The sequence below is a fragment of the Cavia porcellus genome, unplaced genomic scaffold (genome assembly GCF_034190915.1).
Source record: "Cavia porcellus strain 051 isolate PalLab524CR breed Dunkin Hartley unplaced genomic scaffold, mCavPor4.1 scaffold_3, whole genome shotgun sequence".
NCBI classification, from domain to species: Eukaryota; Metazoa; Chordata; class Mammalia; order Rodentia; family Caviidae; genus Cavia; species Cavia porcellus.
This window is the reverse complement of record NW_026947486.1, coordinates 55,852,044-55,874,207: the sequence shown is the minus strand read 5'-3', so window position 1 is coordinate 55,874,207 and position 22,164 is coordinate 55,852,044. Positions and strand designations below refer to the sequence as shown.

At 35.8% G+C, this 22,164-nt stretch overlaps 1 protein-coding gene across 5 annotated transcripts in view; it reads right to left on the bottom strand.

Annotated features, from left to right (window-relative positions):
• Positions 1-22,164, bottom strand: part of Diaph2 (diaphanous related formin 2) — an 875,814-nt gene that overhangs the window by 154,173 nt on the left and 699,477 nt on the right. The window contains exon 27 of one of the 5 annotated variants that reach the window (XM_063245546.1): positions 1-22,164. This exon is cut by the window's left edge and continues 115,732 nt beyond it. The exons of the other annotated variants lie outside the window; for them this stretch is intronic. Coding sequence (XP_063101616.1) covers positions 22,103-22,164 — 62 coding nt within the window. The 3' untranslated portion in view covers positions 1-22,102. 5 annotated transcript variants of the gene reach the window in all.

Here is a 22,164-nt window from a genome sequence, read left to right as displayed (position 1 = left end):
ATTCTGGTTTACATTTTAATTATTCATTATCTTAATTATGTATAATATATCTGTATTCATATCTCTTCCATCTATATGAAAGTGATAACATTTTACTGACAGTCACAATAACGGCAAAACAATAACAAAAGTTTTCTGAATCATGTTTTGTTAATGTTATTTGAATTTTAACCAAAAGCCCTAGTTTGAATACTGAAAGCTTACGGTATTTACAGTCTCTCTTCCTAATATACTGACAACCTAGTAGCTGAGCATCACATTTCCTCACAGCCATAAAACTGTCAAGGAAGTCTTTTGGGTACTGCAAAAAAAAAAAAAAAAATTGAAATACTATTGACTGAATACAGTAATAGAAATCTTTAAACACCTTGAAACTCTGGTCAACTTTTAGATAAATACACTTAAAAAGTTTTTAAGATGTTTCATATTCACCATTTCACTTTATCTTCACAGTCACTGTGGGAAATAAGCAGGGTGCCTTCATTTGTGATTAATTTATAGATTAATTTAAATATGGAAAATGTATTATAGCATATAGATATCTAAAATTTCAATGTCAAAACATGGGCTTTTTTTTGAGGGGGAGACTAGCTGGAATAACAGTGATGGATTTTTCTCAAGATTTTCACTTATAAAAAAATTACACATTTTCATTCCTTTTTTCCAAAAACAATGTAGATCATTGTGTAGGAGAGTTATCCTGTGACTTGAAGGTGGCACTCAAAATGGGCAGGATTGAAATAGTGTTGAAGGATGTTAATCAATCACATAACTACCATAGAAAAGCATAATATATAGGTATGTTAATAAAAGATAGAGGCTACAATTCTATCATTCAGTAAATTCCGAGACATATAGGCTCCCAGACTTCTCCTGGGAAAGAGTAAGAAACCAGATGATGCAATTGAACGGATGAGGGCAGATTTTGTGGTGAAGTATGGACTGCATAAAAGGAAAGTCTGACCTAAAACACTGCAAAAAGAAAATGGACAAAAAATATTAGAATGGTATTACTTTACCAAATACCAAAAGAACTAAGACATATACCTATAAAATAACTCCTTTAACCAAATGTTTTATTGTTTTGTTTTATTTCACTTCATTTTGAGACAGAGTCTCACCGTGTATTCCAGCCTGGCCTTAAACTCACTATGTAGCCCAGGTTGGGATTAAATTCACCTTCTTCCTGTTTCAGTCTCCCAAGTCATGCTGGATAGCAAGTCTTATTCTTAAAGAGGTTTTTATAATTAAAAGTCGCCCCTTCTTACTTTAAAAGAAACTAAGCTGATTATTATAAAGCCATTTCAACAAGGAGGTTGTAGGTTAAAGAAGACATACATACAAGGAATATGCAATTGGTCCCTAGGTCACTGTAAAGACTGAGCTATATAACATGATTTTACAGTATCTTCTTGGACTTTTACCTCTTGTTAGCTATGTGAAACTTCCATTAACATTAAAGCACAGATTTATATATGTTCACAAATCGGTGTGTATATCTAAATTTTATTGAAATAAAAGGGTTCAATTGCCATTATTTCCAGGCAATGTAGAATTTGATGAATAGCATGAGAGTCTTTTTATTTTAAAAGCCTCATGTTTATTTACTACCCTTTATCTAGGTGCCACAGAACTCAAGAAACTTGTGCTGATATTCACATAGATCCTAATAATAGCTCGAAGCACTTACCAAAAAAAGGTCATCTGCTTCTTAGTCTTATCCATGCAACATAATGCTGATGACAGTATGTGGTATATATCAGAGCCAATTGAAATTGCATAACAAATTTTAGTAAATAACATGTAAGTTACACTATAGTGAGTATTTTCATAAATAATGGTGAGAGGAGCCAAGAGTATAATGGTACTCTGAAGGGCACCATTGTAGGACTCATTTAGACATGCCCCTCCCTTATTCTTTGGCTCCAGCTCTCTCCCCTTCTTAGTCATTTGAGTGGGGATTTACTCAGATGAAATTCCTAGGATTATAATGGGAATTGTTTTGTTAAAAGCCTAGTAACCAATTGAAAACACTATCAGCTTCCCTCCCCCCCCCTCCACTCTCCCTCTCTTCCTTTTGAAAGTCTATTGAGGGGAAGGTCTGTTTGTTGTTTCACAATGTGTGTGTGTGTGTGTGTGTGTGTGTGTTAAGTTGTTCACATGCTAGTTGGCTAGGAAATATTAACTAATTTTATTATTTAGTTAAAAAATCATAAAATAAAACATATATGCAGTAAAAACAGATCATGCAACAAATACCTATTTTCAAATTACCTTGGGACTGCTTATAGAACAGTTTGGCCTACACAATTACTAAAATCAGGTTTGAATGCTATTATAAATAGGCATAGGCTTTCCTTACATAACCCACATTTATATTTACCAATAAAAGCTGAGACTTAAAGCTCGCAGTAATAACTCTGTGGGGAAAGCAGGGCAAATTTATTATCTGTGATCCCTTCTTTATCTGTCCGGACAACTCTATAGTACTTAGGTGATATGATTAAATCTTATTAGCAGAGGGCTTTTCTATTTTAAGCACAAATCTGGTATTAAAAAGTCCCAAAGTAAACAATTAACATAACAAATGTCAGGAAATTGAGAAAATTAAAAGATACTGTTAATAGCATGGGGCACTGTCAAAGGACTAATAATGCTGGCTAAGTAATATCAAAAATGGGTAGTAGGGTTTTGAAAGTAGATGCCAAGGCAAGAAAACACTTGTAGGGAGCGGCACGACCGCCCATTGCTGCCTCCCTGCCTCCCTCTCCTATGGGCACATGATGCACCTGCCTACATTAACCATAATCCTCTCCTGCTTACATCACATACCCGGATGTGACAATGACCCGTCAGAAACCACCCCGTAGCCTCTTCCTGTCCCACCTACCTGCCCTTGGCTTATAAAGGATGCGAGCACTTCCTGAATACACGAGGCTTGACTGGATTCTCTTGACTTGCTTCAATTTCTCTTTGTCTCCTCCCTGTTTTATTTCATCCCCATTCCCCCTCCAGGTATACCCCACGGATTGATCTGCAGGCCGGATCAAGTGGTGCCCAGCGTGGGGGCTCCTGGCACAGGGGAGTCAACGAGGGAGCCATTCGAGAACGCCGGCTAAAAGTGGAAACAAATTGAATCAAGGACCGAGGCCTGCGCGGACGACTGCCCAACGTGCCGCCTGAGTCACGGTGAGTGAACATGAACCCCATTCCCTTTCCCGGACATGGGTCAAGCATTGAGCAAACATGAATTGTTCATGGGAGGCCTGAGCAAGGCATTAAAGATAAGGGGGGTAAGGGTTAGAACAAAAGAATTGTTGCAGTATTTTCTTTTTTTTTTTTAATTTAAAGAGAAAAACAAAACTAAATGAAGCAAGACAGTAAAAGGCTAGAAGTAATACAGAATTTCAAGAGAAAAAATATACAGTAAGAGTTCACCAGTTAATAGATCACACATTGTCATCTTACAAACAGCTGTCCAAATTTATTCATAAAGTTTGCCCTTGGTCCCCCTAGAGGGCTCTATAGATACCAAGAGGTGGAAAGGAGTAGGAGATGCACTAAAAAGATTATTATAGGGTCTTTGGCCCTGAAAAGGTTCCAGTTACAGCCTTTGCATCTCGGAGCTACTTACACAGCACTGCCGAGACCCTCAAATTGATAAAACAATCACCCAAGGTGAAGTAGCTTTATGCACTTCCACTTCACCAACATCGCTCCCTTCAGGAGATGAATCTAAACCTTCTTGCCCCTCCAGTGAGTCAAATGATATGTTAAAAATGCCCCAAGATGGCGCCCCACCACAACTCTCTATCTAAAATGGTGCTTGCCTCACTTCCACCACAACAGGGTGGGCCCCTCCCCAAAATGGCGTTTCTGGTGATGGAAACAAACATACCTCCCCAAGATAGTGCCGCACAGCCTCAAGACAGTGTGAGCACCATGCCGCTAGCTCCACAAGTCATTAACACCCATACGCCATCCACAGTGGCAGCTTTAAAAGAATTAAAGACACCGGTTGCCCGATATGGCCTTACAGCTGCTTTCACTCTTGCTGTTTTAATTCTCTGGCTGATGGCTGGCTCACACCTACAGATTGACAAAGATTGGCCCGAGTGACTTTATCAGATGGGGATAATCTTTTGTAAAAACCAGAATATACAAAAAATTGCAAAGAAGACCGCCAGGCGCAATACACAAGCCAGCAATGGGTGGGACCTTAATATGTTAATAGTGGCGGATGCCTATGCCAACAGAGAGGCCCAAAAGCAATTTAAGGGCAATATGAATTCCTCAGGAGCATTAAGCAGGGGCTGGAGATTTAGCTCAGTGACATAAGCGAAGCACAAAGTTGTGAGTTCAGTCCCCAGGGCTGGAGATTTAACTCAGTGGCACAGTTGCCTGCCCGACAAATAAAAGGCTGTGAGTTCAATCCCTGGTACCACTGACATTGAAACTGCTTGTCAACAAGGCCTTGCTATGGCTGCTGCCTTGCAAGGGTTTACAGTTAAACAGTTCTTATCTCAAAAGCATAAACAAAACTCTTTTACCTGTAGAGAGACTGGTCATTTTACAAAAAGACTCCAGAGATAGAGATTCCAATGTCAATTACTTTGACTCATTTAACTGATCAGAGTGATATTGGTCTGGTCTCTTAAGTTTAATTTCAAGCATATGTAAGGATGGGGACAGCTGCTGAGAGGAGAATGAGAGATACTATGGTAGTTGTTATTGTCTTCCCCAATGTCAGATCTTAAAAACCTGAGGAGCTTTCATCATCCTGTGGTGGTTTGATTAGTTCTATAATATACAGTGTGTATTTAATATGTGTAAAGATGGGCACAACTGTTTGGAGGAAACTAGAGACAATTAGATGAACAGTAAAGATCTCCAGTGGACTTGCTTTAAAATCTGTATTTCTTTAAATCTTTTTTAAAAACTGTTTTGTTCTGTTTTGATATGTTTGGTCTTGCCCTCTTTGAGATAAAAAACAAGTGTGTAGGGCTGATAACCATATTACTAAGTTTTTGTTGGATCATTGAGCAGAACTGCTGGCAGTGTCACTATTTGAGTGTCACTTTACATATTTTAATTTTGTAACCTGAACAACTATTTCTAAGATGACAATATGTAACTTATCAACTGGTTATTTCTTACTGTTTATTTTTCTGTAATTCTGTATTAAGATCATTAGAGAACAAGCCAGACAGATAATAAAAAATTGCCCTTCTTGTGCAGTGCAGCTCCCAGTTCCACACTTTGGGGTTAATCCTAGAGGACTTATCCCCAGTGCATTATGGCAAATGGATGTTACCCACATTCCTGAGCTTGGCAATCTTAAATATGTTCATGTAACTATAGATACCTTTAGTGGTTTCATTTATGCCTCTCCCCAGACTGGCAAAGCTACCAAACATGTTATTAGCCATATGTTAACTACCTTATCAGTTTTGGGATGCCCACAACAATTAAAGACTGATAATGGTCCAGGCTATGCTAGTTCTGCTTTTGCTTGTTTCTGTCAACATCTTAATATTGATCACATAAAGGGCATACCTTATAACCCTCAAGGTCAAGGCATAGTTGAAAGGGCACATCTCTCCCTAAAACTCACTGTTGATAAAATAAAAAAGGGGGAATGGTACTCCAAAAGGGGGACATCTAAAAATATTCTATCTCATGCCTTATTCAACCTTAATTTTTAAAATTTGGATGCTTCTGGATAGTCAGCAGACATGCATTTTTGGCATACTGAAACACAAAAGCAATTTGCTTCTGTACTATGGAGAGACCCCCTCACTAATTCATGGCATGGCCCTGACCCCGTTCTCATATGGGGACATGGTTCAGTGTGTGTATACTCCCGCCAAGACAAAGAGGCTAGATGGCTCCCTAAATGCCTCGCTAGGAAAATTAATGAGCCAAATAATAACAACCCCCAAAAGGCCCAGGAGTAAACACATACCCTGAGGCAACTTCTTGTGCTTCCTTACAGAAAATGCCAAACTGATAGATTACATGGTGCCTTATTGAGAACCTCCTTAGACCACCCTTGACCAATGGTGGGTTTGGACCTCCCGTCACAAATGGCCTCTAACTGCTTCTCCACGATCTGGGGAGCACTCTTCCTCTACCTAGCGTGTCTTTTGGGCCCCCTAGCTGCCCTGATGCTTCTCCTCTCTGTGGGTCCTTGTATTTTTCACAGGATTATGACATTCATTAATAACCGGATAGATGCGTTTACGGCAAAGCCCATTCAGGTACACTATCACCAGCTGGAAATGGCAGATCAACAAACCTACCGGGAAAGAATTCCCATGAGTGGCCCATATGACGATGCAGCCTAACTGCCCTGGGACAATGGACAGGCAGCCAGAGACGGGCAACTAGGACATACATGTTACTCCATCAGCCGCCTGAGACAAGCACAGGACCAACTGCTGTCCTGCAAGCCCATGACGGGTAAGGCCTGGTTGGGTTCCTGCAATGAGGTCCTTGACCTAAGACAGGCGCTGTCCTCATAGGGCCTGCCATACTCCTGATTAAGTAATATAGAAAGGAAGGAGATGTAGGAAGTGGTGCGACCATCCCATTGCTGCCTCCCCGCCTCCCTCTCCTATGGGCATATGATGCACCTGCCTATATTAGCCATAATCCTCTCCTGCTTATGTCACATACCCGGACGTGATGATGACCCATTAGAAACCACCCCATAGCCTCTTCCTGTCCCACCTACCCACCCTTTGCCTATAAAGGATGTGACCACTTCCTGAATAAACGAGGCTTGATCGGATTCTCTCAACTTGCCTCAATCTCTCTTTGTCTCCCCCCTGTTTTATTTCATCCCCGTTCCCCCTCCAGGTATACCCCACGGATTGATCCACGGGCCGGATCAAACATTGACTGTCAAAACATAAAACATATTTAGAGCACACTAGCTATTATATCAAGTCATCAGTTCTGTGATTATTATATTATCATTTGTATAGCTGACATAGATACAAATAACAATAAAAACTGGTGAAAAATTCAAATTATCAGTTTCTACTAGTGCTAACTGAATTATAAGCAGTGCTAGCTAGCTAGCACAGGTTTCATTTTCAACTTAATCTATACAAATATTGCAAATAGATTATTTCAGAAACTATAAACTAAAAAATGTTAATCATAAGTAATCTTTTCACAAAAGCTTCTTTGAATTGTAAAGCTTTCTCTTTCTGTGAATCTTTACGTGACAGGTAACTTAATATAAATCACCCGTGTATTCTGTTGTAATTGGCCTACAAAGAATCATAAATGTGGAAAACATGTTAAATTTGTGTTAGTTTAGAAATAAAAATATTTATATGATAAAATATTAATCACTTGTTCTGATGCTGAACGTTGACATTACTGAAGAAGTTAGAAGAAAACACTTTGGAGTTCATATTTAATTGCTCACTTTAATAATGAAGATGTAGCTCTGTATAATCTAAAATTAAATCTACTACAAAAGAAGTAATGTTCTATTATGCCTGTTGTATTTTGTCCTATTTAAATTTAACAAAGTCATAGCTTTTAGAACAGTAAGCACAAAAGTTTCAAATTAGATGTCAAATTGAATAAGTCACTTGTTTCCTATTATATGAATGGCAGTTAACTAATTTTTATTAAGTTTTAGAAAATTATCTTTCTCACAGTAAAACTTATAGCATTATAAAATGAGCTTCAAAAACAATGATTATAGCCAGGTGTGGTGGTACACTCCTGTAATCCCAGCATTAGGGAGGCTGAGGCAGGAAGATCATTGCAAATTTGAGACTAGCATGAACTACAAAGTGGACCCAGGGCCAGATTGCATTACATAGTGAGACTCTGTCTCAAAAAGACAAAAAATAATAACAATTTCATAAAGACAATGATATTCTAATTGAAAACCAAATGATAAGTGCTATGAGAAAAAATAAAGAAGAGTCATGTAAAACATGCTTTGGAGAGAGAGGGAAGGGTAAATGCATGGAGACTCAGCAAAGCCTTTTCATTCTCTGCCCCAAATGCAAGTCAAATTCGATATGAAACAAAACAAAACAAAACTTACCTTTTGGCCACATGGCACTCCTATGATAAAAGCTATAACTAAAAAAAAGTTTGCTTTTATTTTAGCTGCTTTTTTATGTCTTATGGCCCATGAAGGTTTTTCTGCTCAGCATATAAATAGCTACAGAACTGAACATCATTTCTAAATTCTAGTATTACAGCATTCACAAAGCCTCAACTTTGGAATGTTTTTCAGATATTGAGTTTTCCTCCCTTGCCTAGTCCCCAGAATTCTTACAAGCTGTATAGTGAACTGAAGTGAAATAAATTGACAAGCAAAATGCATTTAAAAACCTCAGTGAGGCATTTATAGCATTTACAAATGGAAAATCTTTGAGACATAGTCCAGAAATACAAGAATTTGGATCTACCTCGAAGCTACAACTTATCTGCAGAGAGAAACAGCCTCTACAGCTGCAGTATTTCAGAAGTAAGACATTCAGAAAAGGGCAAATTACTAATGCTTCTAGAAACATTACATGTAATTCCTCATGTGAAAGATTTAGCAGCTTAGTAAATGGAAGCAACAGACAAAAAGGAAAAAAAAAAACTATGAAAAAATAGTGAGCTCTGCAAAGAAATTTGCTAAAACTAATATTAGAAAGAAAATAATTAAAAAATGATATCCTCTAATAATCTCATACCCCAAGGATAAAGAAAAAAGTCATACCTAATTGGTACAAAAGTAGCTTTGGGCACACTGTTATGAACTAATACTCTGGGATGAAATCCACCCAACTACTATCCTTTTTACCTTCAGTTATCCAAGAACACACATCAGATATTATAGAGCCCAGAACAGAAGCCACAAGCCATCACACTTAAAAATGGAGCTTCTTTTCCTTTTTTTAAATTCAAATGTCTCTTTTATAACCAAACCAATTATGAGAATGAACTATTTGCTGGTCATGAATGGCAGTTAAGGAGTAGTTTGAAGTTATGCATAATAAAATATTTTTGCATACTTTGATTTTCAAAAACCATAATCAATCAAAGATGCTACTAAGTGCCATGCTTTGATCTAGGTAAATGGATAGGCACACACACCCTCTGCAGAATCCAACTTTTTGCTGCAGTTAGACTAAAAAATGAATACACTATGCTTTTTTTTTTTTTGCAATATGCTTTATTTTTTTGTTTTACATGCTTTAATAATAAAGAACTCTACTTAGGGTACAACTCAACTATGATCTAGCTCAATAAGAACGGCCATTTAAATGAATTTTTGGAAACAAAAATTTAAACATACTAAATCTACTTGCTCTTCATATTGAAATTCACTACCTTCTCCTTTTCATCAAATGTATTCATGTATCATGCTACAAATAAATGTGCATTGTGGCTTGAGGGTCTTCCATGAAAGGATGTTGACTTCTTTGAGTGTTTTTTTAAGAGTGTATAACTTTTTGATAATAAAATAATTACATACTAATTTTCTACTGTCTATACTAATTGATGAAATCATTAAAATAGCAATACAACAGGCTGATTGTCTATCTTACTCGCTATCTTACTTACTGGTATTTTATTCGCTATCACAAGCAGTTGTAAAAGTAGTGGTGATGAGCTCATAATTCTAAAAAGAGCTGGGAACTAAGAATTGCATTTGTGAATTTTGCTTTGTGTCCTTTAAAAATCCTTCATTGCCCCCATTTTTCAATCAAGAACAGAACACTTTTGATAAAGAGAGGATTTATTTGGAACAGTATGCATTGTTAGTCTCCCCGAATGTCAGAGATTGAATCCTAAAACTTAAGAGAAATAAAATAGGCCTTCACACAACGCTAGAACAACTGCATTTCCATGATTTTCATAGTGTTTTCTATCAATAAGTAATGTGTAGAATAATAGGTTGGGATAATGAAGGTGAGAAACAATTTTATGAGGGATAGAAATGGGTAAAGGAAGGTTATTGTGGAGCAGGAAAAGGGAAGTGAGAAAGTTATATGAAAAGGAGCCAAGGCCACAAAGCAATTGGAAAAAAGGGAAGAAAAAAAAAAACTAAAGAAATTGAAAGCTAAAAATAATCTGCAATGCATAGAATCTGTGTGGACAGCATTCAACTTGACCATAATACTTTCTTTATGCTTCGTAGCTGCTCCTTCCAGGAAATTTCAATTTTAAATAAGCTACACAAATTGATCAATACTATTAATGGCAACTGAAAAAAAATACTCAAAGTGATAGATGGGGTATTTTTATTCCCATTTGTCTTTCCTAATCTGTACTTCACATGAATTCAAAATTTATCATTATCTCTTATGATTTCTTAAAAACTCCTTATATTGGAAAGTCATTCCTAAATTTCTTTTCTATCTTGACCCATTAGTCACAAATTTGTCATTACTCAGTCACAAAGGATAGGTATCTTTTTGGTCCTGCCATGTTGGGATTTTGGAGAACCATTAAGTGAGCTTGTTTTAACGGTCTCTATAGGTGAACAAGAGTCATTTAAATGTGGAGTACAAAAATAAAATTGATACATCAAAAATTTTATATGCCTTTCATTTCAATGTTTATATTTGATTTTATCTATTGATATAATAAGGTTAAATACGCAAATATTGTGTATGAAGTACCAATATTTTTCATTATCTCTGTCACTTTAAGTGTACTGATGTATATAACCAAGATGATGTTACTAATATAACTAAAATGCTGGAATATCCACACAAAATCATACTGTGTACTCATGCAAGCTCCAAATATTTGACAATAATCTATTAGTGTATTATGAAACAAGACAAACGTACACTTTTGATGAATAATTATCTAGCTGAAAAGCTCTAATAGGTTTTATAACTGTGTAGTAAGGAGGAATTTCATGTGCAACAGTATTAACATTCTAAACAACCATATGAAAATCATATTGTTTTTGTGGTTTTCATTTCTTTGTGCCCAGGATAGACACTGACTTTCTGAAACTACTGCAGAGTTGTAAATAATGTATGCAATAAAAAAGTCCTTGTTCACTGCCCAGAGAGTACAGCATTGCTTATAGTATTCTAATCTATGCTAGACAAACAATAGAACAAACAAACCTAAAATCTCAAGCTAAGTCCTTCCCAAGAGGAAAGGGAATATACCTTCCTGGATTCCAGAAGTCCCTCCAACAAACAGTGTAAATTCTTAGAATGCTCCTTCAGGCATACTGGATAAAAACCTTTAAACTTCATAAAGATCTGTTCCCCTGAATAACTTAGTGAGAAATTTGAAAAATTATTTACTTAATGTTATTCTAGAAAGATTCACTGAAGTCTCTTTTCTCCTGTCTTTCAGAGGATATTATTAAAGAGTATCTTTTGATGAGAAGATATGTGAAGCTGAAACAAGAGGCTGTAATTATCATTCTATTTTTCCTTTGTTTCTGCTGGTAGTATTTAGGAATTGTGCCCTTTAGCTAGCTAGGATGGAGTGGAACAATCTATGATTTGGTTAAGAATGATGAAGAGGTAATAGTCAAATGCAAGCACAATGCGATTGAGATTAAGAATAATGACATATAATTATATCTAGTTTTTTACATAAAGTTGGCATTATTCTTTCCTTGTCAAGCCTAAACATTACTGATACAAAGGACATTTGGGTTACTCAGCAAATAAACTCTGTTTTAATGGAATCCCATTTATAGTGATGTAGAATGATTTCTATTTCCTTCACCCCTCAAATTTCAAACTTCAGAGATGGCTTTGGGTAGAATATATTGAAAAACTTTTTTGAATATTTAACGTTTTCACCAAGCCATTAACAAGAACATATACTGTATTAAATTGCAGGCTTGATGCTGAAAGTAAATCTTGATTTTTCTGATAGTAAAATATAGTTATAATTCCTATAGTATTTTAACACTTTATATCATATATATCATTAAGAGAGTTGACATTGACCACAATCTTAAAAGCTTTCCCTGAAGAAGTGAAGCATTATGTTAGGTTCAGAGTATCTGGGTGCATATTTAAACAAAAGTAAATCATATTAATGAATAATCAGAGAATATGTCCATTATCCTCTTGTTTTCTTTGTTTCTTCACTTTCTACCCTTGTCATCTTAATGAGCAGAAGGATAGGCCTACCTGGAGTAAATTTCAAATTTTAATGCACAGAACAGGTGTATTCAAAGGTATGTAATAAAAATTCAGAAATCAGGGGTATGTTCATTGATAGGTGAATCTGGCTGTCTTTTGCCTCTGGGCTAGTAGATTGAATTCTGAGAGGAGAGGAAGCACATCTTACAATTTCTTAATCATGTTTAGGAAAATACTAATATATCAATGAGCCCATATGAAAGAAACAAAATCATAAAGAGATCAATTAGAAATAATATCTCCCTTTAATTATAAAAGCATTTAACTTTCTAGGAAATTTTAGGTGCCTAAAACAGTAGAATGAACACCTCTCTCTGTCTCACAGTAGACTGTTATAGTGCACTTGACATATAAGTTCCAAATCATTTATTTCTGAATTAAAGTATTATAAATAAGCAGATGGTTGTGTGTGCTTAGCTCCCAACATTAGCATGTCTGTGAATTGTTGACACGGACTTAAAACTACTGAAAGAAAATTATTGCTGCATAAAATTGCTTGTCCTAACTTCTCCGTTATTATAATCTAAAGAAAGTCTGCTATATTCATGTTCTCATAAAAAACAATTGCAACTGACCTTATCTCGTACTGTCTTGTAGAGATCACCAATGAAGAAATGTGCAGCAGAGCTGATTATATTACTTCAGCAGAACAGACAAGCAAAAATGATTGAAATTTCTATGGAGAACATCATCAATGCTTGCTTGGAACAATTCTGCATACAAATAGGGCATAAATGGTTTGTATTCAATTTGTTTCCTAGTTGTCAAAAAATAATGAAGTATAGACTATATAGTAATCTTCTGCTTCTAGCTTTGTAATGTAAACCTAAATCTTATTAATCAAAATGTGTATGTTTGTTTCAAAAGTAAAATTTAATTTTCACTTGAAAACTAAAATGAAAAAAATAAAAATTATGTAACAAATATAGGTATACACTTCATCACAAGATCCTATGAAGTGATTCTATGTTGATTCTTTTATTTGCCTCTTAAATACTATAATTCCCAAATGTACTATCTTCACCCTTTGTTTACTTTTTTACTTGGCATGTTATTCTTGGGTGACACAAGGTTTCAATAGTCATATATGTGCATATGTTTCCAAAATCTTTATCAATAGCTCAATTCTTTCTTTGTGTGTCTGTGTGTAATTATGTAATTATGTTTTAAAACCTTCTCATATATTTGTTCTGACAAATATTTTATCATTGTCACTGTACCCTTTTATATCTCCATCTTGTATATTTTATTTCCTTTATCTGAAATGCCTTTTTATCAAACTACTATTCTTCCTTCAAAACACAGCTCAAGGGGCTGGGGATTTAGCTCAGCGGCATAAGCGCCTGCCTTGCAAGCAGGCAGTCGTGAGTTCAATCCTTGGTACCGATAAAAAAACCGAAAAAGACAAAACAACCAACCAAACAAACACAGCTCAAATACTAGTTAGTAAAATTTTTTCTTAAATTCATTAGGCAGCTAGTTTCTTTTTATCCTTTACCTACACTTATGGAATTTATATTCTATATAATTTTGTGGGCTCTGCCTCTCTGGATTTAACCAACAATAGATCAAAACTATTTAAAAGACAGAGAAGTTGATATTTGGTCACCTCTCTGGTAAGTGGCTGTGGTGTGGCAGGCTGTGGCCCCTCCAGGGAGAGAACTACCAGCATCTCCTGAGATCTGTGCCATGTTAGAACTTAGGGCGCTGGGAATCCAAGCAAGCAGCTTGCCTCCCTCGTAAGCAGCTATGGTGTGGCAGGCTGTGGCAGCCCCAGGGGGAGAATCACTAGTGTCTCCTGAGATCTGCGCAATATTGGAACTTAGAACACTGGGAAACCAAGCAAGCAGCTTGCCTCCCTGCTAAGTGGCCTGTGGTGTGGCAGGCTATGGCCCCTCCAGGGGAGAACCACCAGTATCTCCCAAGATTTGCACCATTTTGTAATTTAGGACATCGGGAAACCAAGCAATCAGCCTACCTTCCTGTTAAGTAATAGTGAGCCTACTGGTACATGGGCTTAGAGTCAAATATCCCACTTCCCCTGCCCCCCTTTAGCAAATGGGAACCAGAGATCTGAGCATGTCTTGGGAGGTTGACCATATGCAATATAGCAAATAAGGGGGATTTCCTTCTACCATCTTTTTGAAGGCAAATATTTTTACTACTGTTTTGCTTTATTGTGATTAATGGTAATGGTCTATTCAATATTTTGTTTTGATAAGTTCTATAATGTTCTGTACTTCATTTATTTTGTATACATGATTGAAAGAACAACTATTGTGATGATAATGAGATATACTGTGATACCTATTGCTGTTATCCTGGTAACCTGCTATGAAGTTCTGTACCAATTTCACTACACTGTTTCAACTGGCTTTGTTCTGTTGTATTTTACTACCTTCAAAATAATAAAAATAAATAAATAAAAGACAATAGCATCTTCACTGAACATGTACAGACCCTTTGTCCTTACCATTATTTCTTAGCATTATTACCTATACAAAAAAAAAAAAAAAAAAGGGACTGAGGAGTTAGCTCAGCGAGCTAAGTGCCTGCCCCGTAAGCACAAGATAGCAAGTTCCATCCCTAGTATCACAAAAAAAAACATTATTACCGATACAATATAATTATTTACATAATATTAGGTATAAGTAACCTAGAGATAATTTGAAGTACACAAAAGAATGTGAGTAGGTCATATGGAAACACTTCACAATTTCATATAAGGAACATGAGCATCTACAGAGATTGGTGCCTATTTATGGTCTATATGTTTTTCCATGAGATTTTGTGATCTTGAGGACAAAACCTACTTTTATCCATCTTTTAAGTCCAAGACCCTAGAACTGCTGTCCGGCCTCCAGTATGTGAACAAATATTACATGAAAGATTGCTATACTTTTAATTGACTATTTGCTACTTTTCAAGCTAGATGTTAATTTTACTACACAATATAAAAAATATACTAAGGTCTAAACATGGTTAGGTGGGATCGTATAAGATTTTAATATTCGTAAAGAGTGAGGACTCTTATGGGAGAGAACTCATCTCAGGGAGAAAAGAAGTAAACCATTTAGAATGAATAATCAACCTGATATAGTCATTATACAACAATAACAAGCATACTGTCCCAACAGACCTTGGTCATCAAGGAATGAGAATGATACTGAGTGTTACATGGGGCCTGTTGTAGACTTATCTTTGGACTTTGCTTGATGTGGCCATATCTTAAGAGAGGAGAGGGGATATAATTTAAAACTGAAAGTTATTTCTTTAAAAAAATGTCTGTCAGACTGAGATATAAGCAATACAACTTAGTACACAGGTAGAATGCCACCCTAAAAGGACACTCACATAAACACACACACACACACTTTGCCCATGACCACTGGCAAGTTGTAGCATCATGAAGGGACAAGTGTTCCAGCCAAAATAGCAAACAGCAGGCATAGAAATGCATAGCATGATAGATAGAAGTGGAAGAAGCATGTGCTTGTGCTTGTTTCTCCTTGTGAAATCCCACTTGAGAGCTTCCCACCAATATTTCAGAGATTCCTTATAACAGCTAAGGTCATGAATATGTATGCAGAGTCAATGGTCAGCAAAATTTGGATTTTGTTACTTATGTAGGACAGAGGAGCCTGGGGAAATGCAGATTTTGTTTTGTTATAATATTATTTTTCCCTAATATTTAGTTTGATGTTTTTCTCTGTTGTATAACAGTATTTTGTATCTCCTATCTGTTCTCCAATGATAAATCGTACCTTCTCCTTTATACTATAATCTTGCTGATGCATAAAACTAAGATTACGTGACTCCTGAATTTCATTTTTTTTCTTTTCAGATTTGGTTTACTTGGTTGTCTCATGTGGTTCTAAAATCAAAATACATTTATTCTGTTTATTGATTTTGTTTCTTCACAATGCTTCTGTGAGTTTTACTAATGTCTAGAAATATCTATCAAAATCTTATTATTGTCAAAATAGCTAAGTTAGATATCTACCTATTGTTGAGAAGTGCGTTTATATTTACTTACAGTGAGCAAGGAAAGAAGTTAGGTTGACTGGGTCAAAAGGAGCAAGCTCTAAGTATCTATACCTATTTAATAATAAAACAAATGTGGGGTTGTATATTTGTATTTTAAATGTGTTTTTTCACTCCTGTGAGGTTTTTATTTGCCTCATTTCCTCTAAAGCTTACTTCTGATTTTATATTGGCAAAGTCAGGAATACTGATGAGTAGTTCTATTCAAAGTAGATTATAAACATATAGGACTTACTAATTTAAGTAGTAGCAAATGCTGTAACAGAAACCATTGTTATAGATTCTATATTCCTTTGCCCCTCTCAGGCTCCATGTGATTATGAATGCTACTGAATCTAGCCTTTCTGATAGGTTCATTGTCAAGGGATCTAATTGATGGTGAGAGTGTTTCACTCACCCAGGGGTGGAGCCAGTATAATGGTAGGAAGAAGAAGAGACTTTCTCTTTTGCTTCTGCTTTTGTTCTTTCTGTTTGCGGTGGCCATGAAGGGCTGCCCAGCCATGCCATGCTGCCTTGGAGCCAAATGAGTATGGACTGAAATCCCCCAAAACTGTAAGAAATAAACCTTTCTTTCCCTAATTTTGGGCATCAGTTATTTTGTCTCAGCAATGAGTGAAAAGTAACTAAGACAACCATCAAGAAAGATTTAGAAAAATTCACTTATATAGATCAATACTAGGTTGTTGAGGGAAAAATAAAAAATTCCTTTCATCCACCAAATTTCTATAAAGAACAGTTCAGATTCTAGAGACATAAAGGATAGGGTTTGGGAGAAATTCTTCTAGCTCCATGTTACTGCAGAAGATAGACTATTCCATTATACTTTGATTACATAGCTGACATTCATATTTTCCAAAATAGTATGAGAGCTTCTTGAGGTAAGTTTGGTTTTCCAATTTCAGTACTGAAACCAGTATTAGGCACCAAGGAAGCATTCCTCATTACACAGCACATACACTTAGATACATACAATACTGAAAGGCTGTTCACTAAAATCTAAAAGAATATTGAAAGGAATATCATATATTACAATATTGAAAGAATGTTTTTTAAATCCATTGAAAACTCCCAAAAGACAAGCCACTGGTCTTTGTCTTTTGTGATTCTGCAGCAGAATATGTCATTGTTTAAAATGTCTGCCTGTCTTGCCTTCTTCAAACTTCCTTCTTCCTTAGCTCTGAGGGCAAATTCTTGTCCAGTTGTTCTTTGTTTATCTTATTTGGAAGCTCTGCTTTTACCCTAGGGTTATTTTTTTTACTCTGGGCTATTCTTCTCCTGCTAAATTATCTCCTGTGATTAAGAATATGACAGTAGACTACTAATTCATAATTTACACTCATGTAGATTAAATGTCCTAACACATATCCTTAAGCATATTTCTACTGATTAAAAACCTTGATTAGGCCTATAATCCTAGCACTGGGGAAGCTGAAGCAGGAATATGTCATATTTGAGTCTAGCCTGGGCTACACAGAAAGGTGAAGACTGTCCTGGTCTATATAGTGAGAACTTATTTCAAGAAAACAAAGCTCAAAAACAACACAAGAAACTTCCGAAGAACAAAGAAACCTTCATTAGACTCATATTACCTAAAGAAATATATGCTAATACCTTAGGTTCTTATTCGAGTACTTCATAATGTGGTGCCCACTTATTTCTGCAGAATTATTTTCATAATTTTATACTTTATATAACCTGTTTGCTTCCATGCAGAATTATTTGACACTGCCAAAAAATGCTTTGTGCTTTCTTGCCTCTGTGCTCTTCTTTATGACATTTCATTTGGCAAGAATGCTACTAATGAAATCACTTCTCATGCTGAAAAATATCTTTCCTCCATGATTGTTTTTCAGATGCATCCAAGAAGCTATGAAGGCACATCAGCTCTCTCCTCTGAACTTACATAATATATTATTGATACTTTGTTTGATAGCTTATTATCTTCTGCCTTATTCTGTAATCTTTCAATATGCTTTGTAAATCTTAAAAAACACAAAAGTTTTATAAGTAAATAAAATCTTATTTTAATTACATTTTCATCTTTAATCATGTCTAGCACAGTATGTTTTCATAGAACAGATGTATACTACATTGATGAACATTAGGTTCATTTCCTAATCTGTATTTGATATTAGCAAAGCCGATGACCTGGATTAATATTTGGCCAGTATACAGCACTACAACTACAGTTGGTGTTTGCCATCTATGCCCATAAACACTCATTGGAACTTACATTATATTAGTTATTAATATTTTTAATATCCTAACTTGGTGGTATCTCCTGAAATGTCTTGTTGTTCTCTTAAATGAAATAGCACACTCAGCCAAGTAGCCCAGAATAACTGGGAGATCATTCTGATTTAACTAATGCAATGCTCTTGGGTACAGGTTACAGACCTAATATGAAATGTTTGTAATTTAAGCAATAAATTGTATCATTTATTAACAGTGTGATTTTCTAATAAAAAATATTGACTAACACTTCATTTTATTTAAAGAGCCGGTTCTAGGAGTTCCAGTAAAGATGGCAGTTAAATAAGAGTAGATCACAGAAGCTCCCTAAGATAGTCAACTTAGATGTCAAAATAACAGTATGGGGAGTCCTGGAAAGAGGGAGATGGATCCTCTCAACCCAGGAAGAAACTAAGGTGAGAAGAACCAATCAAACAGGCAGTCCTGGTGCTACTATTGGACCACCTAAAGGTTCGGCACTCCAGCTGCAGTGCCCAAACTTGTGCAGCCATGACTTAATGAGCTGCCAGAAGACACAGATGGAAGAATGAAGGAGCGCAAAAAAAGGAAAGAATCATTTGATAAAGAATATAAAGAAAACATAGAATACATGAAGCAGGTTCAAAGGGATTACCAGGAAATGAAAAACTCCATTGAAAGCCGACAAAACTGCTTGAAAGAAACTAAGGATAGATTATCCAAACTAGAGGACAGGTTTGCAATGTGGGATCATGAAAGGAAAAATTTCTTAAAAATAACAAGGAAACAAGCAATAACAATACAAAGGCTAGAAGACGACAAGATGACCTATAACTTAAGAATGAAGAATGTGAATAAAGAATGTGAATGAAGAAGCAGGGTTACAAACAAAGGAACTACAAAGGCTATTCATAGAAATAATTAAGGAAAAATTCCCAAGCATAGGAAATGGAAATGATATTCAGAGTTATGAGTCATACAGAAATACAGCTACCTACAACCAAAACAGAGCTATACCTAGGCATATAATAATCAAGATCCCAGAAATTCAACATAAGAACAGAATATTAAAAGCTATCAGGGACAAGAAACAGATTACTTATAAAGGAAGACCCATCAAAATTACAGCAGACTTCTCGACACAGACGATCCAAGCAATAAAAGCTTGGAGTGAAGTATCCCAAGGCCTGAAAGAAAATAACCTCCACCCCCAATTGATGTACCCTGAAAAACTGTCTCTAGGAATTAATGGAGAAAAAAGATGCTTCCAAGTCAAAGAGGAACTGGGGGAATTCGTGACCACCAATCCAACTCTACAGAGAATACTGAAGGACATTTTAAAGAGAGAGAAAGTACCAGGACTCCAGGATCAGTGGCAGGGAGGCCTCAATGAATGGAGCAGAAAGCGAAATGAAGATGACAAACAGGCAACTAATGGCAGTAAAACAGTACAACAAAAATGAGGCAGAGAAGGTTGGCTATAATCTCTAAAATAGTTGGCCTTGATACACTAAATAAAAAAAAGAGAATCACAGAGTAGATCAGGAGGCAAGGTCCACTGAGATGCTCTTTATAGGAAATGTAATTAACCTGAAAAAGGGTATATAGACTGAAAATCAAATATGAGAAAATAATGATCTATGTGAGAGGGAACCAGAGGGTAATAGAGATAACTAGACTAGTATTTGTGGATAGGTTGGAAAGACAGGCTTTAATAGGTAAAGGAATACAAATAGAGGTCAAGTCCAGGACGCAGAAGGTTCAGAACCACTTAGGTAAATAGCAGATTGGCCCCCCTCCCAATTTAAAACTGAAGGTGTTGGTGAGACCCAAAAATGCACAGTGCACTCTGGGGGAGTGAAAGGGGAGGAATAGTCTTAAAAAAGATGGGAGAAGATATTGTTAATAGTGTATCAGAAATTAAAACCCATATTACTTACACTGCTCTGCTTAGATAGAATTTATTCTGTCCCAGTTTGTCTACATGCACTAGATCTGAGGGCATAGACAGCTATCCCAAAAATATCAGGACATAGCACAGTAATCATCTTTAATTTCCTATTAACTTAATCAGGAGCCCTGCATGACTTATACTGTTTTTTCATGACTGATCTTAGTTAAATCTGGTTTGTTTGATTGTTGTTTGATATCGACAGATTTTATTCAAAACTGTTACGATCGATAGTATGAAGTCTGAGAATATAGGCAACTACACTGAAGATGACAAGACTCACTATGATACCCATCCTGGTTTGATTACTACCTGTTTTTGCAGTTTTACACTATATACAAAGTTGTATTTTTAGTAATACTGTTATGTATTGATATATTCAATTATACTATGTTTGATGATATAGCCAAACTCTATTGAAGATAACAAGAGACAACACAGTAACCATGGTAGAACTCCTTGTACAGCGGTTTTATGTGTCTTTTTCATTTTATGTGTTTATAGGAGTATGTTTTGTTTTGTCCTGCTTTGATTTGTTTCTCCCTCTAATATAGAAAGAATAGAAATACATGTTAAGACTCATGCATGCGTAGAATCTATAAACAGGTTATGAGAATCTATAAACAGTTTATGAGAACAGTTTATGAGACACATGATGAAATGAACAAATACTTTGAAGAAAAAAAGATACTACAGTACCCAGTGCTGATCCTGGAGTGTCATGATGTGAGATCCAGCAATACTATTATTTTTTGTTTAGAGTGAGTTTAGCCTGCTTTGGTTTGTTTAATCTCAACATAAATGAAGATATGGATAACCTCATATATGTTTAAGTGTAGAAAATTGATAACCATATTACTAAGTTTTTGTTGGATAGTTGAACAGAACTGCTTGCAGTCACACTGTTTGAATCCCCACTTCATATGTTCCACTTTTGTATCTTGAACAACTATTTTAAGAGGACAATATGTAAACATCAACCAGTGACTTCTTACTGTTTATTTTTTCTTTGAAATTATGTTTCATTTCTACCAATTTTGTTTTGTTTAGTCTTTCTTTAAATAAAATTTTAAAAATATAAATTTAAATATCAGGTTTAAAATAGTGGAATTAGAAAAGCAATAATAGTGTTCTACATTTTACAGTAATATTCATCTGTGAGCAATGAAAATGGAGGTGGCAAGCAGAACAGTAAGTAAATCTTTGCTGTTTTTGGTAGACTCTGATTTGAGAGGTTTTTGGGGGTATTTCGTTTCTTTAGGAAAAGGTATTCTTTAATATTTTATTTTTCTGCTTTTATTTCATCATGTTAAAGTGGAGCTTATTATAAAGAACAAGGATTCCAATATTGAACAGAGAAAGTATAATACAATCAAAACAAGGAGATCTTGGAAAGGAGCCAAATCAGGTAGATAAAGTACAAACAACAGAGGATGAGCAGGAAAAAATGTTCTAGTTAGAAAGCCAAGAAAAAGGAAAAATGTGCAAAAGTCCATGGCTCTGTTTTTTCTAGAAGGCTTTTAGCAAATTTTTAAACTGTGTCTTCTATTCCCTCTCTTTCACTTCTAGACCTTCTACTTGTGAATCAGGTGCCAATTCAGTTATTTACCATTGATTGCCTGCTAGCTTCCTTCCACCTCTGTGTCTTGATAACTTTTCTGTCATTGACACAAAATACCTGACGCACAAAGTGAGGCAAGGAAAGGTTTATTTAGCTTACAGGTTTTTGGAGGTTTCAGTCCATACTCAGCTGGCTCCAAGGCAGGGTGAGGGTGTCTAGCTGAGAGGCAACTGTTC